Raw genomic sequence first — 15,833 nt, 5'->3', positions numbered from 1 at the left:
CAATTTTTTCAAACTCGTCAGATTTTATACGGGAAAATAACGAACAAAATTACGCGCAACTAGAACCTATATTTTTTTAGTCATAAAAATTAATTCCTGAAAATTTCATGGAAGTTTGTACGGTCGTACCAAAGTTACGAGAAAAATTTAAAATAAACTAAAAATCCGGCAACATAGCGGTATCTTATCAGTAAACAAAGCAGAGTTTATGTTGCTTGTGATAAGTATGCGTTGTGATAGTAATTTAATTGATGAAATAAAATGAGTTTATCCTCTCTCTCCAATTTCAATCGCAGTGAATAATTAGTTTTAGACACTCTACCAATCCCCCAAATCTGAATACAAGTAAATCCCAACATCTTTGTCACTTTGAAAGGTTCTCTGCTCAAGATGCCTGCCGTGCCAATAGCTGATGACTGTCTTTTTGAGTTCATTCATGCTGAGTTAGTCAACTATGTTGCATCCTCATCTAAGGTAAGAATAACTGTATTAAATTTTACTTTCTGAAACCCACTTAGAATCTAGTCCAAATCAAATGAGCTGTCCAACCATTTCAGAAATATGAGCTGTTGTAGGAAAGTGACGCAAAGCCTCGGTTAGAGAATTGTCTGCGAAGTTATATTGTCAACCACAGGGGTGTACATTATTCTTAGTAGATCAGGCGAAAATTTTTCATTTGAAATTGTGGAAGCCCTTGTCGATTTTACGGAAGCACGATCATGCGAAAAATTTTCGTTTGAAATCATTGAAGCGGCCTAGATTTTGAGGAAGCTCTTTCTTCTATTTTTGCTTTCTTCACTTCAAATCCCATGTTTTATAGACACCATAGTGCCACGTCACAGAAAAGCGTTATACTTATTTTGTTTTTTTTGCCTTCGTAGCATTGAAAGAGGTTATGCTAATGTTGTTTGGATCCAATTCGATATTATGAAGAATCCCCATGATGACGCGCCACTAATAGCGTCTAAGTATTATGTTTCAAATCAGTGTGAAAGGGTTTTTCACCAAAATATTCGAGACATGAAAAACAGTCTCCACATTTTTTACCTGAGTATTGTGGAAGGATTTCCACAATTTTTACCGCAGTAATGTGGAAGGGTTTCTAGGTACAAATTTTACCGATCTATTGTGCAAGGGTTTTTACAAAATGTGGAACAGTCGCCACAAAATGTAAAAGAACTTCCACTATTTCCCACAAGATGTGGAAGGGTTTCCACATCTTTTGCCAAAATATTGTGGAAGTGTTCTCAAAATTTTTACCGAAAAACAGGGCCGGATTTATCTACTTGCCGCCCTTGGGCCGCCTGTATTTCGCCGCCTTCTCCTCATTTGTTTTAAAACATCAATAAAAACCATCAAGTGAACGTGCCGGGGGGGAGGGGTACATAAGACGCGTTTACCTACTCAGGTTGGATACATTTTTTGCGAAAGCCCTGTCAACACTACTAGCAAAATTTCACGGAACTTGACGCAAAAGTTAAGTTCCGTAAACCTATCTCTGTGTCGACAAGGTCCTCCATTTATAAGAAATGAAATAAAAAATCATGAAAAACCAAACATAAATGTGGTTTAATAATTTTAACTTCCGCCGCTTCGCCGCGCTGATCGCACCGTGTTTGGCGTAATGCGTGAAGTATTCTTGCAGTCTTGGAGGCGCTATGCGCTCCACGCCAACCGCTCCTGACCGCATTGTGTTTTGCGCAATGGGTGAAGTATTCATGCAGTCTTGTAGGCGCTAATATGTGTTACATGCCAACCGCCGGCCGCGCCGAGGGCTTGTCCTTTTCATCTCAAGTCCTCGTCATCATTTCCTCTCTGCGCTGAGCTCTAGGCCAAATTGCGTGTTTAGTTCTTCTCTCAACTCGACTAATTAAAGATGCTGTCTCTTGTATCACCGGAAAACAACAAAATTATTAAATCAATATTGTTTAAAAGATACGCACAAATTCTCTGAAACATTTACAATATTTTTACAGACGATTTTAATTGAAATGACGGGAAATTTCGTCTCCATATTATACTCAGTCCAATTTTCCTTTTTTCCTTTTTACAGAAAAAAACCCTGGTCCCAGATTCTAAATTTTAGATATACCTAGGGATAGTCATTTTTGTTTTTTATGGTGAAAATTAGACTGGAGTCATAAATAACGACGCATCGTGTAAGTGTCGCAGCGATTTTAGCGTTCGTCCTGCCCGCGAGGGTCGGCAAGGCGGATCGAACATCTTCGCAGTTTAACGCGCCTTCCATCCGGCGGAGCTGTAATATGCTTAAAGCCGTGGTCAAATAGTTGAATGTCACGCCTTCCGTAAACGAACTCAAATATCGATGGTTCCACACGAAAAGGAGCTTATTTACCTCGATTGCAACGTTGCAAACCACTGTTTATGCTTCAATTCCAATCAATATTGTTTTAAAGATACGCACAAATTATCTGAAACATTTACAATAATTTTCCGAACGATTTCAATTGAAATGACGGGAAATTTCGTCTCCATATTATACTCAGTCCAATTTTCCTTTTTTCCTTTTTACCGAAAAAAAAACCATGGTCCCAGATTCAAAATTGTAGATAAAGGGATAGTCATTTTTGTTTATTATGGTGAAAATTAGACTGGAGTCATAAATAACGACGCATCCTGTAAGTGTTGCAGCGATTTTAGCGTTCGTCCTGCCCGCGAGGGTCGGTAAGGCGGATCGAACATCTTCGCAGTTTAACGCGCCTTCAATCCGGCGGAGCTGCAACATGCTTACAGCCGTGGTCAAATAGTTGTATGTCACGCCTTCCGTAAACGTACTAAAATATCGATGGTTCCACGCGAAAAGGAGCTTATTTACCTCGATTGCAACGTTGAAAACCACTGTTAATGCTTCAATTTCAATGAATATTTTTTAAAAGATACGCACAAATGCCGTGGTCAAATGGTGTGTTACGTGCTATTCTTTCAGAGGGTACCTGCTGAGCGCATTACTTTCCGCATGGATACTGTGACTAACTGTTTTATGTAAAGTTAATTAGTGAAGCACGCAGTCTTTATGTGAACAGCAATGTGAAGGCTGACTCAAAAAGTGTAGAAACAAAAAACCTCCTTCACCCCTGCACACCTCTACTCATGTTTAATTTTTAATCAACCCAATTCAGAATGCTGGCAACAGGGGGTTATTAATGAAAAGAGGGTTCCACTTTCTGACGGGTTGTAGAAGGACCAAGTATTGTGGCAGTTTGGCGTCGCAGAGCGCCAGAGAAAGCTGTGAAATCAACTCTTATGTTAGTGTTTAAAAAGCTTCACACAGGTTTTCTGAAAGGTTTCTAAGAATTTTCCCAAGTGCTTTCAAATGAAATCGCAGGAAATTTTGACGTAATATTTTGGTTCGTTCTTTTTTCTTTCTTTTTTTTCTTATAAAAAAATGAAGAATAATGACGCGTATACTCTATGTTTTGCGGCGATTAAAGCGTCGCGCCCTCCAAAGTCAATAGCGGTCGTGTCGATGTCGAGTAATCTTCGCAGTGTGACGCCCCTTCAATTCAGCTAGACGATATATATTTTCACCCGTGGTCGAATAGTTATTTCGCGCCGCCTGCCATCTATGAATTCAAATATAGACGGCTGCACTCGGAAAAAAGCGCATTTATCACTGATTGCAACGTTGCACAACTCCCTTTATGTTTTATTTTTAATCGACCTTTTTTAAAAAGCAACACACAGTTTTTCTGAAAATTTTCTGAGAATTTTCCTAAATGCTCTCAAATAAAATCACAGTTTCGACGCGTTATTGTGACTCGTTTTCTTTTCTTTTTTTTTAATTGAAAGAAAATTAACTTAGTGCGAGTTTCTGAATAATTGAAATCGAGATATTTATGCTTACTCAAAATATGGGGAAAACGAGAAAAGAGTAAGGAACAATACAGCGTGTGGTCCTATAGTTTTGAGGCGATTTTAACGTCGCGCCAGTGAGGGTTGGTGGTCGAGATTTGATCGAAGTATGACGCGCATTAGTTGCAGTGCAGAGAAGGAAACTGTTAACTTTGCGTTTAATGCAAAGATGTGTGAAGCTGTGAAGTGCGCAGTCACGTGTACATACAGCAATGTGAAGGCTGTCTCAAAAATTGTTGAGGCAAAAAACTCTCTGTATCTCTGCTGAGTATCAAACTAAGTGACACTGGAAATAGTATCCACAGTGTAATTAGGAGAAGAGTTCAGCTGGACCGTGGCTTAGTATCCCAATGAGCCTGCGTGATTCAAGCTACTCTCCTCCTCAAGTCTTGCACTGAAAAAAAAAATTAGAATTAATTTTGTAGCTCTAGTTCTAATTTTTGGTTTACGTGGCTTTGATTTCTCTGCTAAATAGTGTAGATCCAGCACTATTACCATTCTCTTATACTTACACTATTCAGATCAATATTTCAGTTTTTTTCTTCTTCATGAACATTAATCTTCTCTTCCCTTTCCTAGGGTGATCATGACGTTTCCACCCTTGAGTACCTTGGATTTTGCTGCGGATACAGGATTATTGAAAGGTATTCATCATTGTACTCTTCACCTTATTTTTTAATTAAGTATGTGGGTCGCAGGCAGTTAGCAATCGCCGGCAATTAGCAAGCCCCGTACTTGTCAATTCGTCAAATTGCATTTACAAAAACATCGATGTAGTAAGGGTTTCTTAAGCGAAGGAATCCAAGGCACGACCTCAGCTTGGAACGCCTTCAAATCCAGCGATACTCTCCGCTTTGCCAGGGAGTTAGTTTAGCTGCTTAACCAAACCAAACCCAACGCAGATTATTGATTACATATCACGAACTTGCGAGTGTGCTAGCTTTTACCATGCGTTCAAGAAAAAGGGGATAACGTACGTTTGAATTCAAAGCATAATAATCACTTCTTCCTATCTCGTTTTTTCACTTCAATTTTTTTTTAATTTGTTGATTCAACACGAATAGATTGCAATTTGCCGGCGATTGCTAATTGCCTGCGACTTATGCAAGCAAGGCAACAGCCAGGCGATAAAGTGTAAAGCCCGGCGATAGGAACTATAGCCCGGCTGTATAATTTTTTATCGCTCAGTGTAGCCCGGCCATATGATTTTTTCCACTTTCTACAGCCAGCTATATGATTTTCTATCGCCTTCTTCAGTCGGCTTTAAGAACTCCTATGGTATTTTGAAACGCAGCTCCTATCGTCAATTTCTACCAGGGATGCCTCTTGAAAGAACCTTACATGTCAAGTGGTTGCCAGAGGTAGTTTCGAAAACTTTTTGCGTATGTATAACAAAATACTCTTTGATGATTTCAGGCTCACGAAAGATTGGCCGCGATTCAAAGATGAGCTAGACACATTAAAATTCATGTGTACTGATTTTTGGTCGTCTATTTTCAAGAAACAAATAGATAATCTTCGGACAAACCATGCTGGGGTTTATGTTCTGCTGGATAATAATTTCCGGCTGATTTCAAAGATGTCCTCCGGTAACCAGTACTTGGAAGTGGCTCCCAGGGTAAGTTTATTAAGTCTTCAATTAAGGACGATGCTGGAAAAAGGGCGTAGGTAAAAAAAATCTCGAAAAAAATGCAATATAATGATATTGATTCGGGGAAAATGAACAAAATTATAAAAGAGTGTATTTTGAGGTATGTCCCATGCCCTTCTTCCGGCATGGTCAGTTTTCATCCCTCATGGACCTCTCCATCATTTAAGAAATCTACTCTGGTGTATGAGTCGGAAAGACTTCAATATCCATGCAGGTCACAGGAATATTTAAAGGTCCAGTTACACGATCAAATTGGGCCTCTCATTGGTCGCATCCTCACCTCAGGTCTTTTTCCACCAATCAGAGCTTCAGTTTGATGGCTCAATTTGATCGTGTAACTGAATCTTAAACGGTGAGATAACGTGTTACAGCATCGGAAGGAGGCCGCTAGAGAGCAAAGGCGGATCCAAGGTGGTGGAGGGCGTGCGTTTAACCCCCCCCCCCCCCCCGGCCCCCCCCACCCGTTCGCCAGAAAAAGGAGGAAGAAAAAGGTGAAAGAGAGAGAAGGGAGAATGGAGAAAAGAGGAAGGAAGGGCGCTTGTATTTGGTAACGATTCATGACGAAATTGATTCAAACTGCATATTAGATGCTCTAAAATTTCGAAAATGTTCTGGGGTAAGCCCATCATCTTTTACCCTTCTTTCCCCCCCCCCCCCCCCCCCTGGTTCGAAGTGTCTTCAAAGTGAGTCATCGGAATGAATTTCAATGAAGTTGGAAGTTGGGAATCCTCCCCTCCTTTTTGTGGTTTGGTCCATGTTTGTTGCCTAGAAAAACATGACATTTTCACAGCTGTCTCCTGTTTTGTCGAATCAAAGTGAAACTAATTTTTTTTTTTCCATCTTTTTTTTTCATTTCTTCCTTTAGTATGTCACTTTTACCTGTGGTCTCCTCAGAGGTGCTTTGGCTAACCTTGGAATCCATTGTGTTGTAACATCAGAAATTAAAACATTACCTGCTTGTGCATTCCATCTGGAGGTAAGAAGGAGTTAGATCTTTGAAGTATTATCATATATTTGTCGACATAATTTTTACTCTCAATATTCTTTTTTATTAATTTTTGGAATTTGTGTAATTTTATGATGAGCTAAATTATCATCTGTCATGTTTATTTGTTTTTTTTTATTTTAGGTGTTAAGAAATGTATCGCTAAAATAAAGATTTATCAAAGAAATTTAAAATGGTTCATAGTATATTTTAACCTATCTCAATCCTTTATTGTTTTAAGTATATTTCGACGATGTAAGTCGGCAATCACATAACTCGGTTTGCGACATCGCAGATTTCCTGTCATACTTGATTTTTTAAACGGAAAACTACTCAAGAGCAATTATTTAAAACTGACGTGATTTTTCTTCTCTGTGCGAAGAAAATTCTGCATAAACTTAACTTCAAGGAATGATGCCAATTTTTTCTCCTCTAAAAAATAACATAGAGGCGGAGATTTTCAGACACCGCAAACGAGGTATGTGTTTGCGGACTTACGCCGTCGATTTGCAAGTAAATAAAAAGAAAAAGGAAATTAGAGTAAGAATGAAACAGAAATAGAGGTACGAAGACCGATCACCTCAACTGTATCTTGTTATGCTTACCTACATGTCAGTAATCAGTGAAACAACAGCTGGTCTGCAGAAACATACAAGTATAGAAGGCAAGATGGAAGTCAAGAAGAACCATGGAAATTTCCTTGAAAGTTTAGGCTCAACTTTCCGTCAAGACTGAAAATTTGCAGATCAGTTTCTTTTATTTTGCATTTTAACTCAGTTTATCGTTAAAAGTTTTTCGAAAATCTCTAATAAAAAGATTACGTGTCAATCCCCCGCAGATTATTGCCCCATGAAACAAACTGGAATTTCATTGCTCCGCGAGATGCGGGGCATTGCAATAAAACTTATGTTGCGGGGCAATGAAACAAAATTTTTGCAATCCCCCGCAGGAATGAAATAAAATTGTTTCAAAGCCCCGCACCAAGAATTGTAGAATTTTATTCCCCCGCAGATTATGTTATTGACTTTTGATAACCTCACCTGGTGAAAAAAACCATCAAAGTCAGCAAAAAATTCCTAATGCCATTTTTTATCACTTAACTAGTTTCATTTGACAGCCCTCCCTCTTATAATTGGTTGATATCTCATCAGTATATTTTGCAAGGAAATAATATCCATTCAGCAGTCCAGTCCATTTATTTGTAAATATATGAGTGGACGGCAAAACTTGCATGCAACAAAGGAATAGTATGAGAAAACTCACCACCGAATGCATCGAGCTCTCCAACAAAGGTAAGATCTTTAAATTTCAATCATCCGATATTGTAAAACACTTAGAAGTACCGAAATTCACAAAATTCTCAACACTTCCAATGTCCTTTTTATTCATAAAGGAGTCAATATACTCATTGAAAATTATAAACTAGCCTTTTTACTTTTTGAAAGTAAAGAGATAAAAATCTTACACAGTGCTTCTGCTGTTTCAAGCATTTTTTAACGTAAATTATCAAGATCTCGATGATGGGATTTTGCTGCTAAATCTCTGTTAATGACTGATCATATGAAGAAAAAACAGTCAAATCACAGAGTGCTAGTAGCTTTCATTTTACCAGGTTGGACTCCAGGAAAGCAGGCGCAGGGTGGATGAATTCTAAAAAAAAAAAATTACATAACAGGCATTAATGACTTTGTTCTCGTTGAACAAAAAATTTCAAGAACTGACAAAAGACCCTCGATAGTTTGGTATGTTGAACGACATGTTAGATGTAGATTTTAGTGAGTCCGGAAAGAAGGAGACTTGTGGGTAGACATGAGCCGAAAAGTGTTTTAGTGGCCATCTGGAGGTTTGTCTGAATTTAAAAAAGAAAAAACTAAGTTTTTTGTCATTATAGTGATGAATTTCAATTATTCCTGGAAGTTTCTTTGCCTCTTTTCTTTTAGTTTTTTTTCTTTCTTAGTTCAAAACATTTCTTCTTTTTTTCAAAATGAAAGTCCGGTTGCAGATTTCCTACTTAAAATAAATTAAAATCTAGTGTTTAACTATTATCCAATATTTTACACTGTGTTCAAAATTGGTAAACATCGTGCAATTTAAGAGCCAGAATCTCATCTTTCAAAATTGGGTCAATTTTTTCTCTCTCTCTATTTTAAGTTTTAAAATCACATACTGACTAAAGGCAGAACTAACATCTCATTTGGAAGGAGCCTGCAGCCCTTAGATATCAAAACTACATGCCAAATTGCATTGGTTAATCCTTTTAAGAGAAATTTTATTAATCCCTAGGACTATTTTTCCCCTTATGACAGATTTTGAAGGTGCTGTGGCTGAGTATGTGACTTGAAAAATCCAAGGGGAAAGTAAATTGATGATATAAACCTTCTCAGGAAGGAATCAGTGTAGTTTGAGGTGTCCATCATTTCCAAACTACATGCCGAATTACGTTCAATAAGCCCTTTGAGAGATATAATTTATTTACCGCTAGGAGTATTCTTTCCCTTTTGACAGATTTTAAAGGAGTTCCTGTAGCAGTTAGTAGTATGTGACTTGAAAAATGGGGACAAAATATTTTAGGTCTCTATTAGCCAAGAAGACCATCTATTCAAAGTATCAGCAATTTCTAAGTGGGTCATGCATAACCTCTCGCTGCTTTTGCATGGAATAAACCTTACAAACTGAGAGAGTTTTAACTTATATGGGGCGAAGCTGTAACCAGTAATTTTTAGATCTGCGACCAAACAAATCCAAGAGGAAGGGGCAAGAGATCGTATTAGTCAACGTCATCCATCAATGGCAATCATGATGTTAGATTTGATATCTGGTTCACAAGAAATGGAAGACCTTAAGCTACACGGACTTGTTCTTTCTGAGTATAGGTTTCCAGCAACACTCACTTTACTTTCCTCTTGGCTGTTCAGTAATGCATCAAACAGTTCAAGGCCTGACAAAGACATTTTTAGCTGAAGGGTCCAACAATGACTCATCTTGTTGTTCACCAGCCAGTGAAATGTTCCCATGGTTTAGCGGTGAAGCCCCTAGAGTGAAAGTCTCAACCTAAACCTGTTGTCCAAAGGCTATAAGTATTAGGGCCTTTGAAGGGTTTTAATTTTTTTTGGCTAATGCATTCAAATTTGTCCTATCCATGTTGAACAATAGAAGGGAAGTATCAAAGTTTAGAGATACAAGATATCCAAAGAAAGCTCAAAACAATGAGATGATGAATCGAAGAGGAAGACAACCAAATATATCACTGATTTGTGGGGGATATTATTTACGCTGTAAGAGCGACTAAAGAGCTTACCATTCATTGATTGCAGGGTGGCAAAAACACATGCTTGCATTTACTAAGAACTTCACCTTACTGACTTCGCCGAATTATGACGAAAATAATTTTCTGATTTCGCAAACAATTTTGAAGACTTGAAACCAATTTCAGCCAAGAAAAAGTAGGAGAAGATACTTTCAGAAATTAGAAGAGGAGTGAAATGAAATAACCTAAAATTAATAACAGGATTGTTTTGTAAACATCTGCTGCAGCGAGGCTGCCAAGTTGATGGGAAGAGTTTCTAGATTTCACCGATAGATGCGCTAGACACGCTTAACGAGATCGTAATTCTGTGAAAGCACTTATCTACAAAGGGAAACTGATACCACATAGGTTGTTCTCATGTTCGATTGTCTAGTAGTACAGTCCAATTATGGAAGGCTGACCTGTATTTGCCTTTTAGTCCTAGCCTTTAAGTGATTTGTCAAGCTCTCTGACGTGGTCGAACTGGCATGCGATCATGCGATACAGCGCATCGATTAAGTCCAAAATCTCTGTAACAGAGGCGTGCGAAGGGGGGCCGCCCCCCCCCCCCCCCAGAATTTGAAATAGTCTCATTTGCCCCCCCCCTCCCCAGAAATTCTGGATGGTGTAAAAACACCTTCTTTGATGCACGAATAACTTGTTAAATGCAACAATTTGAAAGTATTTTAACCTGTAAATGCATAAAATTGGGTAACTTGGTGTAAAAATTGTAGGAAAATTAGCGCCACGGATACCTATAGAGATGCGCTCAAATAGAGTTAAAATTTCAAAAATATTCCCCCTTCCAATGGGGGGGGGGGGATAGCGAGTAGTGCGGGAAATGATCGATATTTATCCCCCCCTCAAAAAAATAAAAATAATTTCAAAGATCCCGGAAATTCTCATACTAAACTTAATAAATTGAGAATGTCTGTCCTTGAAACTAGATAGTTTCAAAACTTTAATCGGCCGCCATTTTGAAATGATGTTAGACAGATTTGATCTTCCAGTATGCGCAATAAGCCCCTTTTATGCCAATTCTAACCATATGGACCGAAAAAACGATATTTGAAAATACTGACACCCCCCCCCCCCCCCCCCAGCACCGTGACTCATTTTTCTTCAATAAGAATTCTCCCTTAGTGCAATGAACTATACGGAAATACACTGTATTTGGGTTTTTTTTTTAATGTTAACCCCCTCCCACCCCCTCCAAAAAAAAACACGTGCACCAAAAAATAAAAATCCGCATCACCAAATAAGTGCTGAATAAGAACTAAAGAAAGCAAGCTGTGTTCAGATGCGTAAATTTTTTGCGCCCGGCTTGTTTTTTCTTCCTTACTAATGATTTATCGCCTTTAAAAGTGTTTTTTTTTTTCCGATTCCTCGTGAAAAATAGTGCATATTCGTCGACCCGGATGGGCTTTTAAACAATTAAAACACCCCCGTTCGTCAGATAAAATTGAAAATGTTCATTGCGAGAATTTAAGTATCAGAGGATTTCCCGCTAAAAAAATCCCCGCGATCTCAGTATAGCCAACCTCATTAAAATATTACATCCATTGAATCTCTAAATTTTCACTTTATCTACGACTAAGGGCTTACTAAGATCGACTTTCATTAATAAGCTGAAGATTTTTGGCATAAACTTGTTGTTTCTTTGTAGAATTAAGTGATGAGCTGATGAGCTCGGCAAATCGTATGGTGCACATCTGATTTGGAAGGTTGGGAAAGCAAAAATAACAGTGGAGCCAAATTGGAGGTAATGGGCTACAGATAGATTTTGTAATTTCAACACAAATGGCATGTACTTACTGCGATTACAGTGAGACATGTCCAATTACTATGGTGATCTTGAGCCTGATGCGCAGATCTGTGGCACATCGCACCATAGCCTGGTGATTTACCAATTTTGTCAAACGTTCAGCCTCAAATGATTATGAATATTGTGTGGAAAATGCCCATCTGCGAATTTTGGGTTCAATTATAGATTATCTGGAGTGAACTTCCTGAACCCTCACTTCCTAACTCTATCACCTCTACTGCTACGCTCATGCCCTACCCCTCCTCCAATCAATGAATCTCTCATTAAGTTCCTGAAAATGCTCAGTAGCGCAAATCGACGGTGTAAGTCCGCAATCACATATCTTGTTTGCGGTGTCTGGAAATCTCCGGCTCTATGATATTTTTTGAAAGGAGAACAAATGGACATCATTCCTTGAAGTTTATGCTGAATTTTCTTCCCACTGAGAAGAAAAGTCTCGGCAGTTTTAAAGAATTGCCTTCGACTAGTGTTCTTTTTAAAAAATAAAGTATGACAAGAAGTCTGCGATGTTGCAAACCGAGTTATGTGATTGCCGACTCACACTGTCGAAATACTTCGAGTGTGATCGAGTAAATGTAGGTTTACATGAATCCAATTGTAGTAGATACAATGAGATTTTCCTGACAATAAATTACATGGTTTAAATATTGACTAAGTCACAGATAAGATCATAAAAAGCTGAAGGGATTGCTCCTAGAAGCTGAGGTTGGGTTCTCAATTTTCACTATGCTTACCAGTGGTACTTATCAGTCAATTGTCAAACATTAGGTTTCAATTATTTTAAGTAGGAAATCTCTGTGACGGGACTTTCATTTAGGAAAATGAATTGAATATTAAAAATAGAAACGCAAGAAAAAATTCAAATACAGAAATTTACCTATCATACTTAACAACAAATTTATTCTTTATTTAGCATGACTTAAAAATCCAGCAGTCACTTATTTTTGCCTCATGTATGCCCTCTATCTGTTGTTCTCAATGTTATGGATGTAATTTTTTTTGGTCACTCACTTCATTCTGTATCCAACATGCCAAGGTGTAAACATTTCAAACGATGGAAGCTATTTTGCAATTTCTTAAAATTATTTGTTCAATGAGGAAATAATCACTAATGCCTGTTTTTTTATTCTTTTTTTCTAGAACTTCTTTACGAAGTGCTTGGTTTGCTGGGATCCTCATGGAAAAATGAAAGCTACTAGCACTCTGTGATTCAACTGATTTTTCCGCATTAGATCAGTTATTAACAGAGATTTAGCAGCAAAATCACATCATCAAGTTCTTGAAAATCTACCTTAAAATTTATTGAAAGATTGACAGAAAAACAATGCACTGCATCATAAAAGTGCAATCTCCTGGAAGGCATTTGTTTCAAAGAAATTTAGCATGTAGGATTTTTTTTTATTATTATTACTTTCTTCCAAAAGTACGAAGACCAGTAATAACTTTGAATGAGCTTATTAACTTTCTTATGAATTGAAAAAGAAGAAATTGGAAGTGTTGGGAATCCTGTGAAGTGCGATTCTGAAAGTGTTTTTAAAATATAGGACGATTGGAATTGAAATATCTTACCTCTTCAGGAGAACTAGACACAGTGAATGGTGAGTTGCTGCAAACTGTTTTTTTCTTGCATGAAGTTTTTAGAAGGAATAGACCAGGCTGTTGAGTAGAAACTCCAAGGAATGGAGAATGTCGTTCAGAATTTTATGATGACTTTGAAAGAATCTAACTTTATCAAAAATCAGCAATTTAATTTGCGGGGGAATGAAACTCTAAATTTTTTGGTGCGGGGCTGTGAAACAATTTTATTTCATTCCTGCGGGGGATTGCAAAAATTTGGTTTCATTGCCCCGCACTAATTTTTTAGTTGCATTGCCCCGCGCAACAGCAACAGGCTGAGTTTCACGGGGCAATAAACTGCGGGGCATTGCTGTGATACCTAATAAAAAAGACCATAAAATACAACTCTCTATATTGGTAACAATATTAATTAAAAAGATAAAATGTTTTTCAACGGTATTTTATACGGTTGTTTTCAATTCGCCTTCAGCTGCGTCCGCAGCAATTGCTGTTACGGATATGTTGTGCGTGCTGATTTCAGCTTAATACATACTTGACTCTTTGAAGGCGTTATATGTCCGAAAGTATTGCGCACCCTGTCGGAGAACAGTAGAAGTGAAATTGAAAAACCATACTTTATTCGTTCTCCAACAGAATGCACTACTTGCGCACATAGAACGCCTTCAGAGCGTTGAGTATGTAATGACCGAAAATCAGCACGCACAACACATTCGTAACAACAATTGCTGCAGACGCAGCTGAAAGCGCATTGTTTTCGCACGTAAAACGCATTTTTCCGCAACAAATTCGCATTCTCGGCAAGGAAAACATTCAACAATATACTCTTACTGTGGGCATTTCCTCCCAATTCCCCACTCAGCTGAGGTCGAACAAATGTGGAACCCCCACGCATGGGGGTGTAGGAATGCCTTTGACAGTTTGGGCTTGTTTTTCATATTTGATCGCAAAAATCCGCCCGACCGATATACATCTCTATTTTTGCCCCAGACGCGAGTCTCGTAAGTCGCACCCTAATTGGACGTATTTCTATCAAACGGAACTATCTGCACTATATCGTGGGCCGTGTTATGCACATATGCTTATGGGTCTCAGGGCTCATGTGTTAATGCACATAGTTCCGTTTGGTAGAAATACGTCCAATTATTATAGGAGCAAAAGTTAGGCCAGGAGGAAAATGGGCCGTAAGTCGGTGGTTTCCATGGTTTTATGTGTGATCGCACGTTTTACACAATTCGATCAAATTTAGAACGAATTATTCGAGGAGCTGTGCCCAAATCTAAAATTTTAGTAAACTTACGACGGAGTTTTCAAAGTTAAGTCCTTTTATTTCGAAACTTTTCGAGAGGACTTGTGTTCTCAGGGCGACCAGGTTCATATCTTGCCTGCCGATTGAACGACAACTCCATCTTAGCTATTGCCAAGGTTAATTGGGCAGTATTTAATTTTTTACATGGAAACTGATGTACGGATTTTTGTGCAAATTTCATTGAATTTTCTGCGAAGTACGAATCAAATTCCTTAAAAATTTCAAAGGAATCCGCAAACGCATTCTCCTGTAAAAAATTACATCGCCCAGTTAAATTCAGCAATACCTAGCTGCAATAGCTTGGTTCCTTTCTGCTGAACGCGGTCCAACTTTAGTGATGAATTACTCTGGATAATTTGAATTCAGGTTGGCATGCCCTATTGGGCCCTAAAAGTTTTATAATCTAACCTAAAAATTACTGACATATCCGTACTTTCCCTATATGTATAGGTACCCTAGTCTTTATCATACAGTGATGTCATTTCTCGGAATTACTTCCGAATTTTCGAACTTTTGCTATATTTCGTCGCCACTCAGACGTAAGGCCGTATCTTAATTTCTGCGTGAGCCCTGTTTTACATGTAAATCTAAGCTTTCTAGGGCTCATGCGGCAATCGAGATACGCCTTTACGCCAGAGGAGCGACGATTTATCGGAACTTCCCTAGGAATCTTCCTAAGTCCAGAATTTCTATCTAATTTCGGAATTTTCTCAGAACTTCGGGGGTTTTCGACAGTTCCACCAATTTTTTTGTATCAAATTTGATGCCTTTTTTTTTTTTTTTTTTTTTTTTTTTTTTTTTTTTTTTTTTTTTGTTGACAAATTGGACAATCTCCTGAACTAAATGTGCGGGTGTATTTCGGAGTTTCTTCTCGAAACCTTTTTTTTTTTGAGAGAGAGCTTGCGCACTCTGCACGTCTGCATCCAGCACCCAGCGGTGCTTGCGCACCCAGTGGTCAGCGGTCTGACTCTAGACCAATAGGTTCCGGGCTCGAATCCCAGTGGTGGCGAAAAATTTTTACTGAACTGACGAGTGGATCTGCAGAAACAGATTCTACTCGGCCCTAATCCCTGAAAATTTGAAAGCTGGAGCACGGATGCGACAAAAATCCCCGGATGTCTAGTACTGACAAAAAAAAAATAATCTCTACGTTAAACTCTTGTCTATAGATGCCTGCATATTCCTAAACTGGAATAGAGGCCAAACAACCCGCAAAAATAAACGAGAAAGTAAAAAAGAAGATTTTTTCGGAATTTTCGAGAATCGGAATCAATTTCGAGAACCCGGAAATCTTTGTGAAAATGAAATGGCAGCACTGTTATCATATGA

At 38.3% G+C, this 15,833-nt stretch overlaps 1 protein-coding gene across 1 annotated transcript; it reads left to right on the top strand.

The window, feature by feature from the left end:
* Positions 1-198: 198 nt before the first annotated feature.
* Positions 199-6,704, top strand: Trs33 (trafficking protein particle complex subunit Trs33). Its single transcript, XM_019046883.2, has 4 exons — positions 199-474; positions 4,453-4,517; positions 5,290-5,491; positions 6,390-6,704. Exons 1-4 carry the CDS (start codon positions 391-393, stop codon positions 6,513-6,515), a joined length of 477 nt encoding a protein of 158 aa, XP_018902428.1. The 5' UTR covers positions 199-390; the 3' UTR covers positions 6,516-6,704.
* The last annotated feature ends 9,129 nt before the right edge of the window (positions 6,705-15,833 follow it).

This window comes from Bemisia tabaci, chromosome 1, assembly GCF_918797505.1.
Source record: "Bemisia tabaci chromosome 1, PGI_BMITA_v3".
NCBI lineage: Eukaryota > Metazoa > Arthropoda > Insecta > Hemiptera > Aleyrodidae > Bemisia > Bemisia tabaci.
This window is presented reverse-complemented; position numbering and strand designations above follow the sequence as displayed.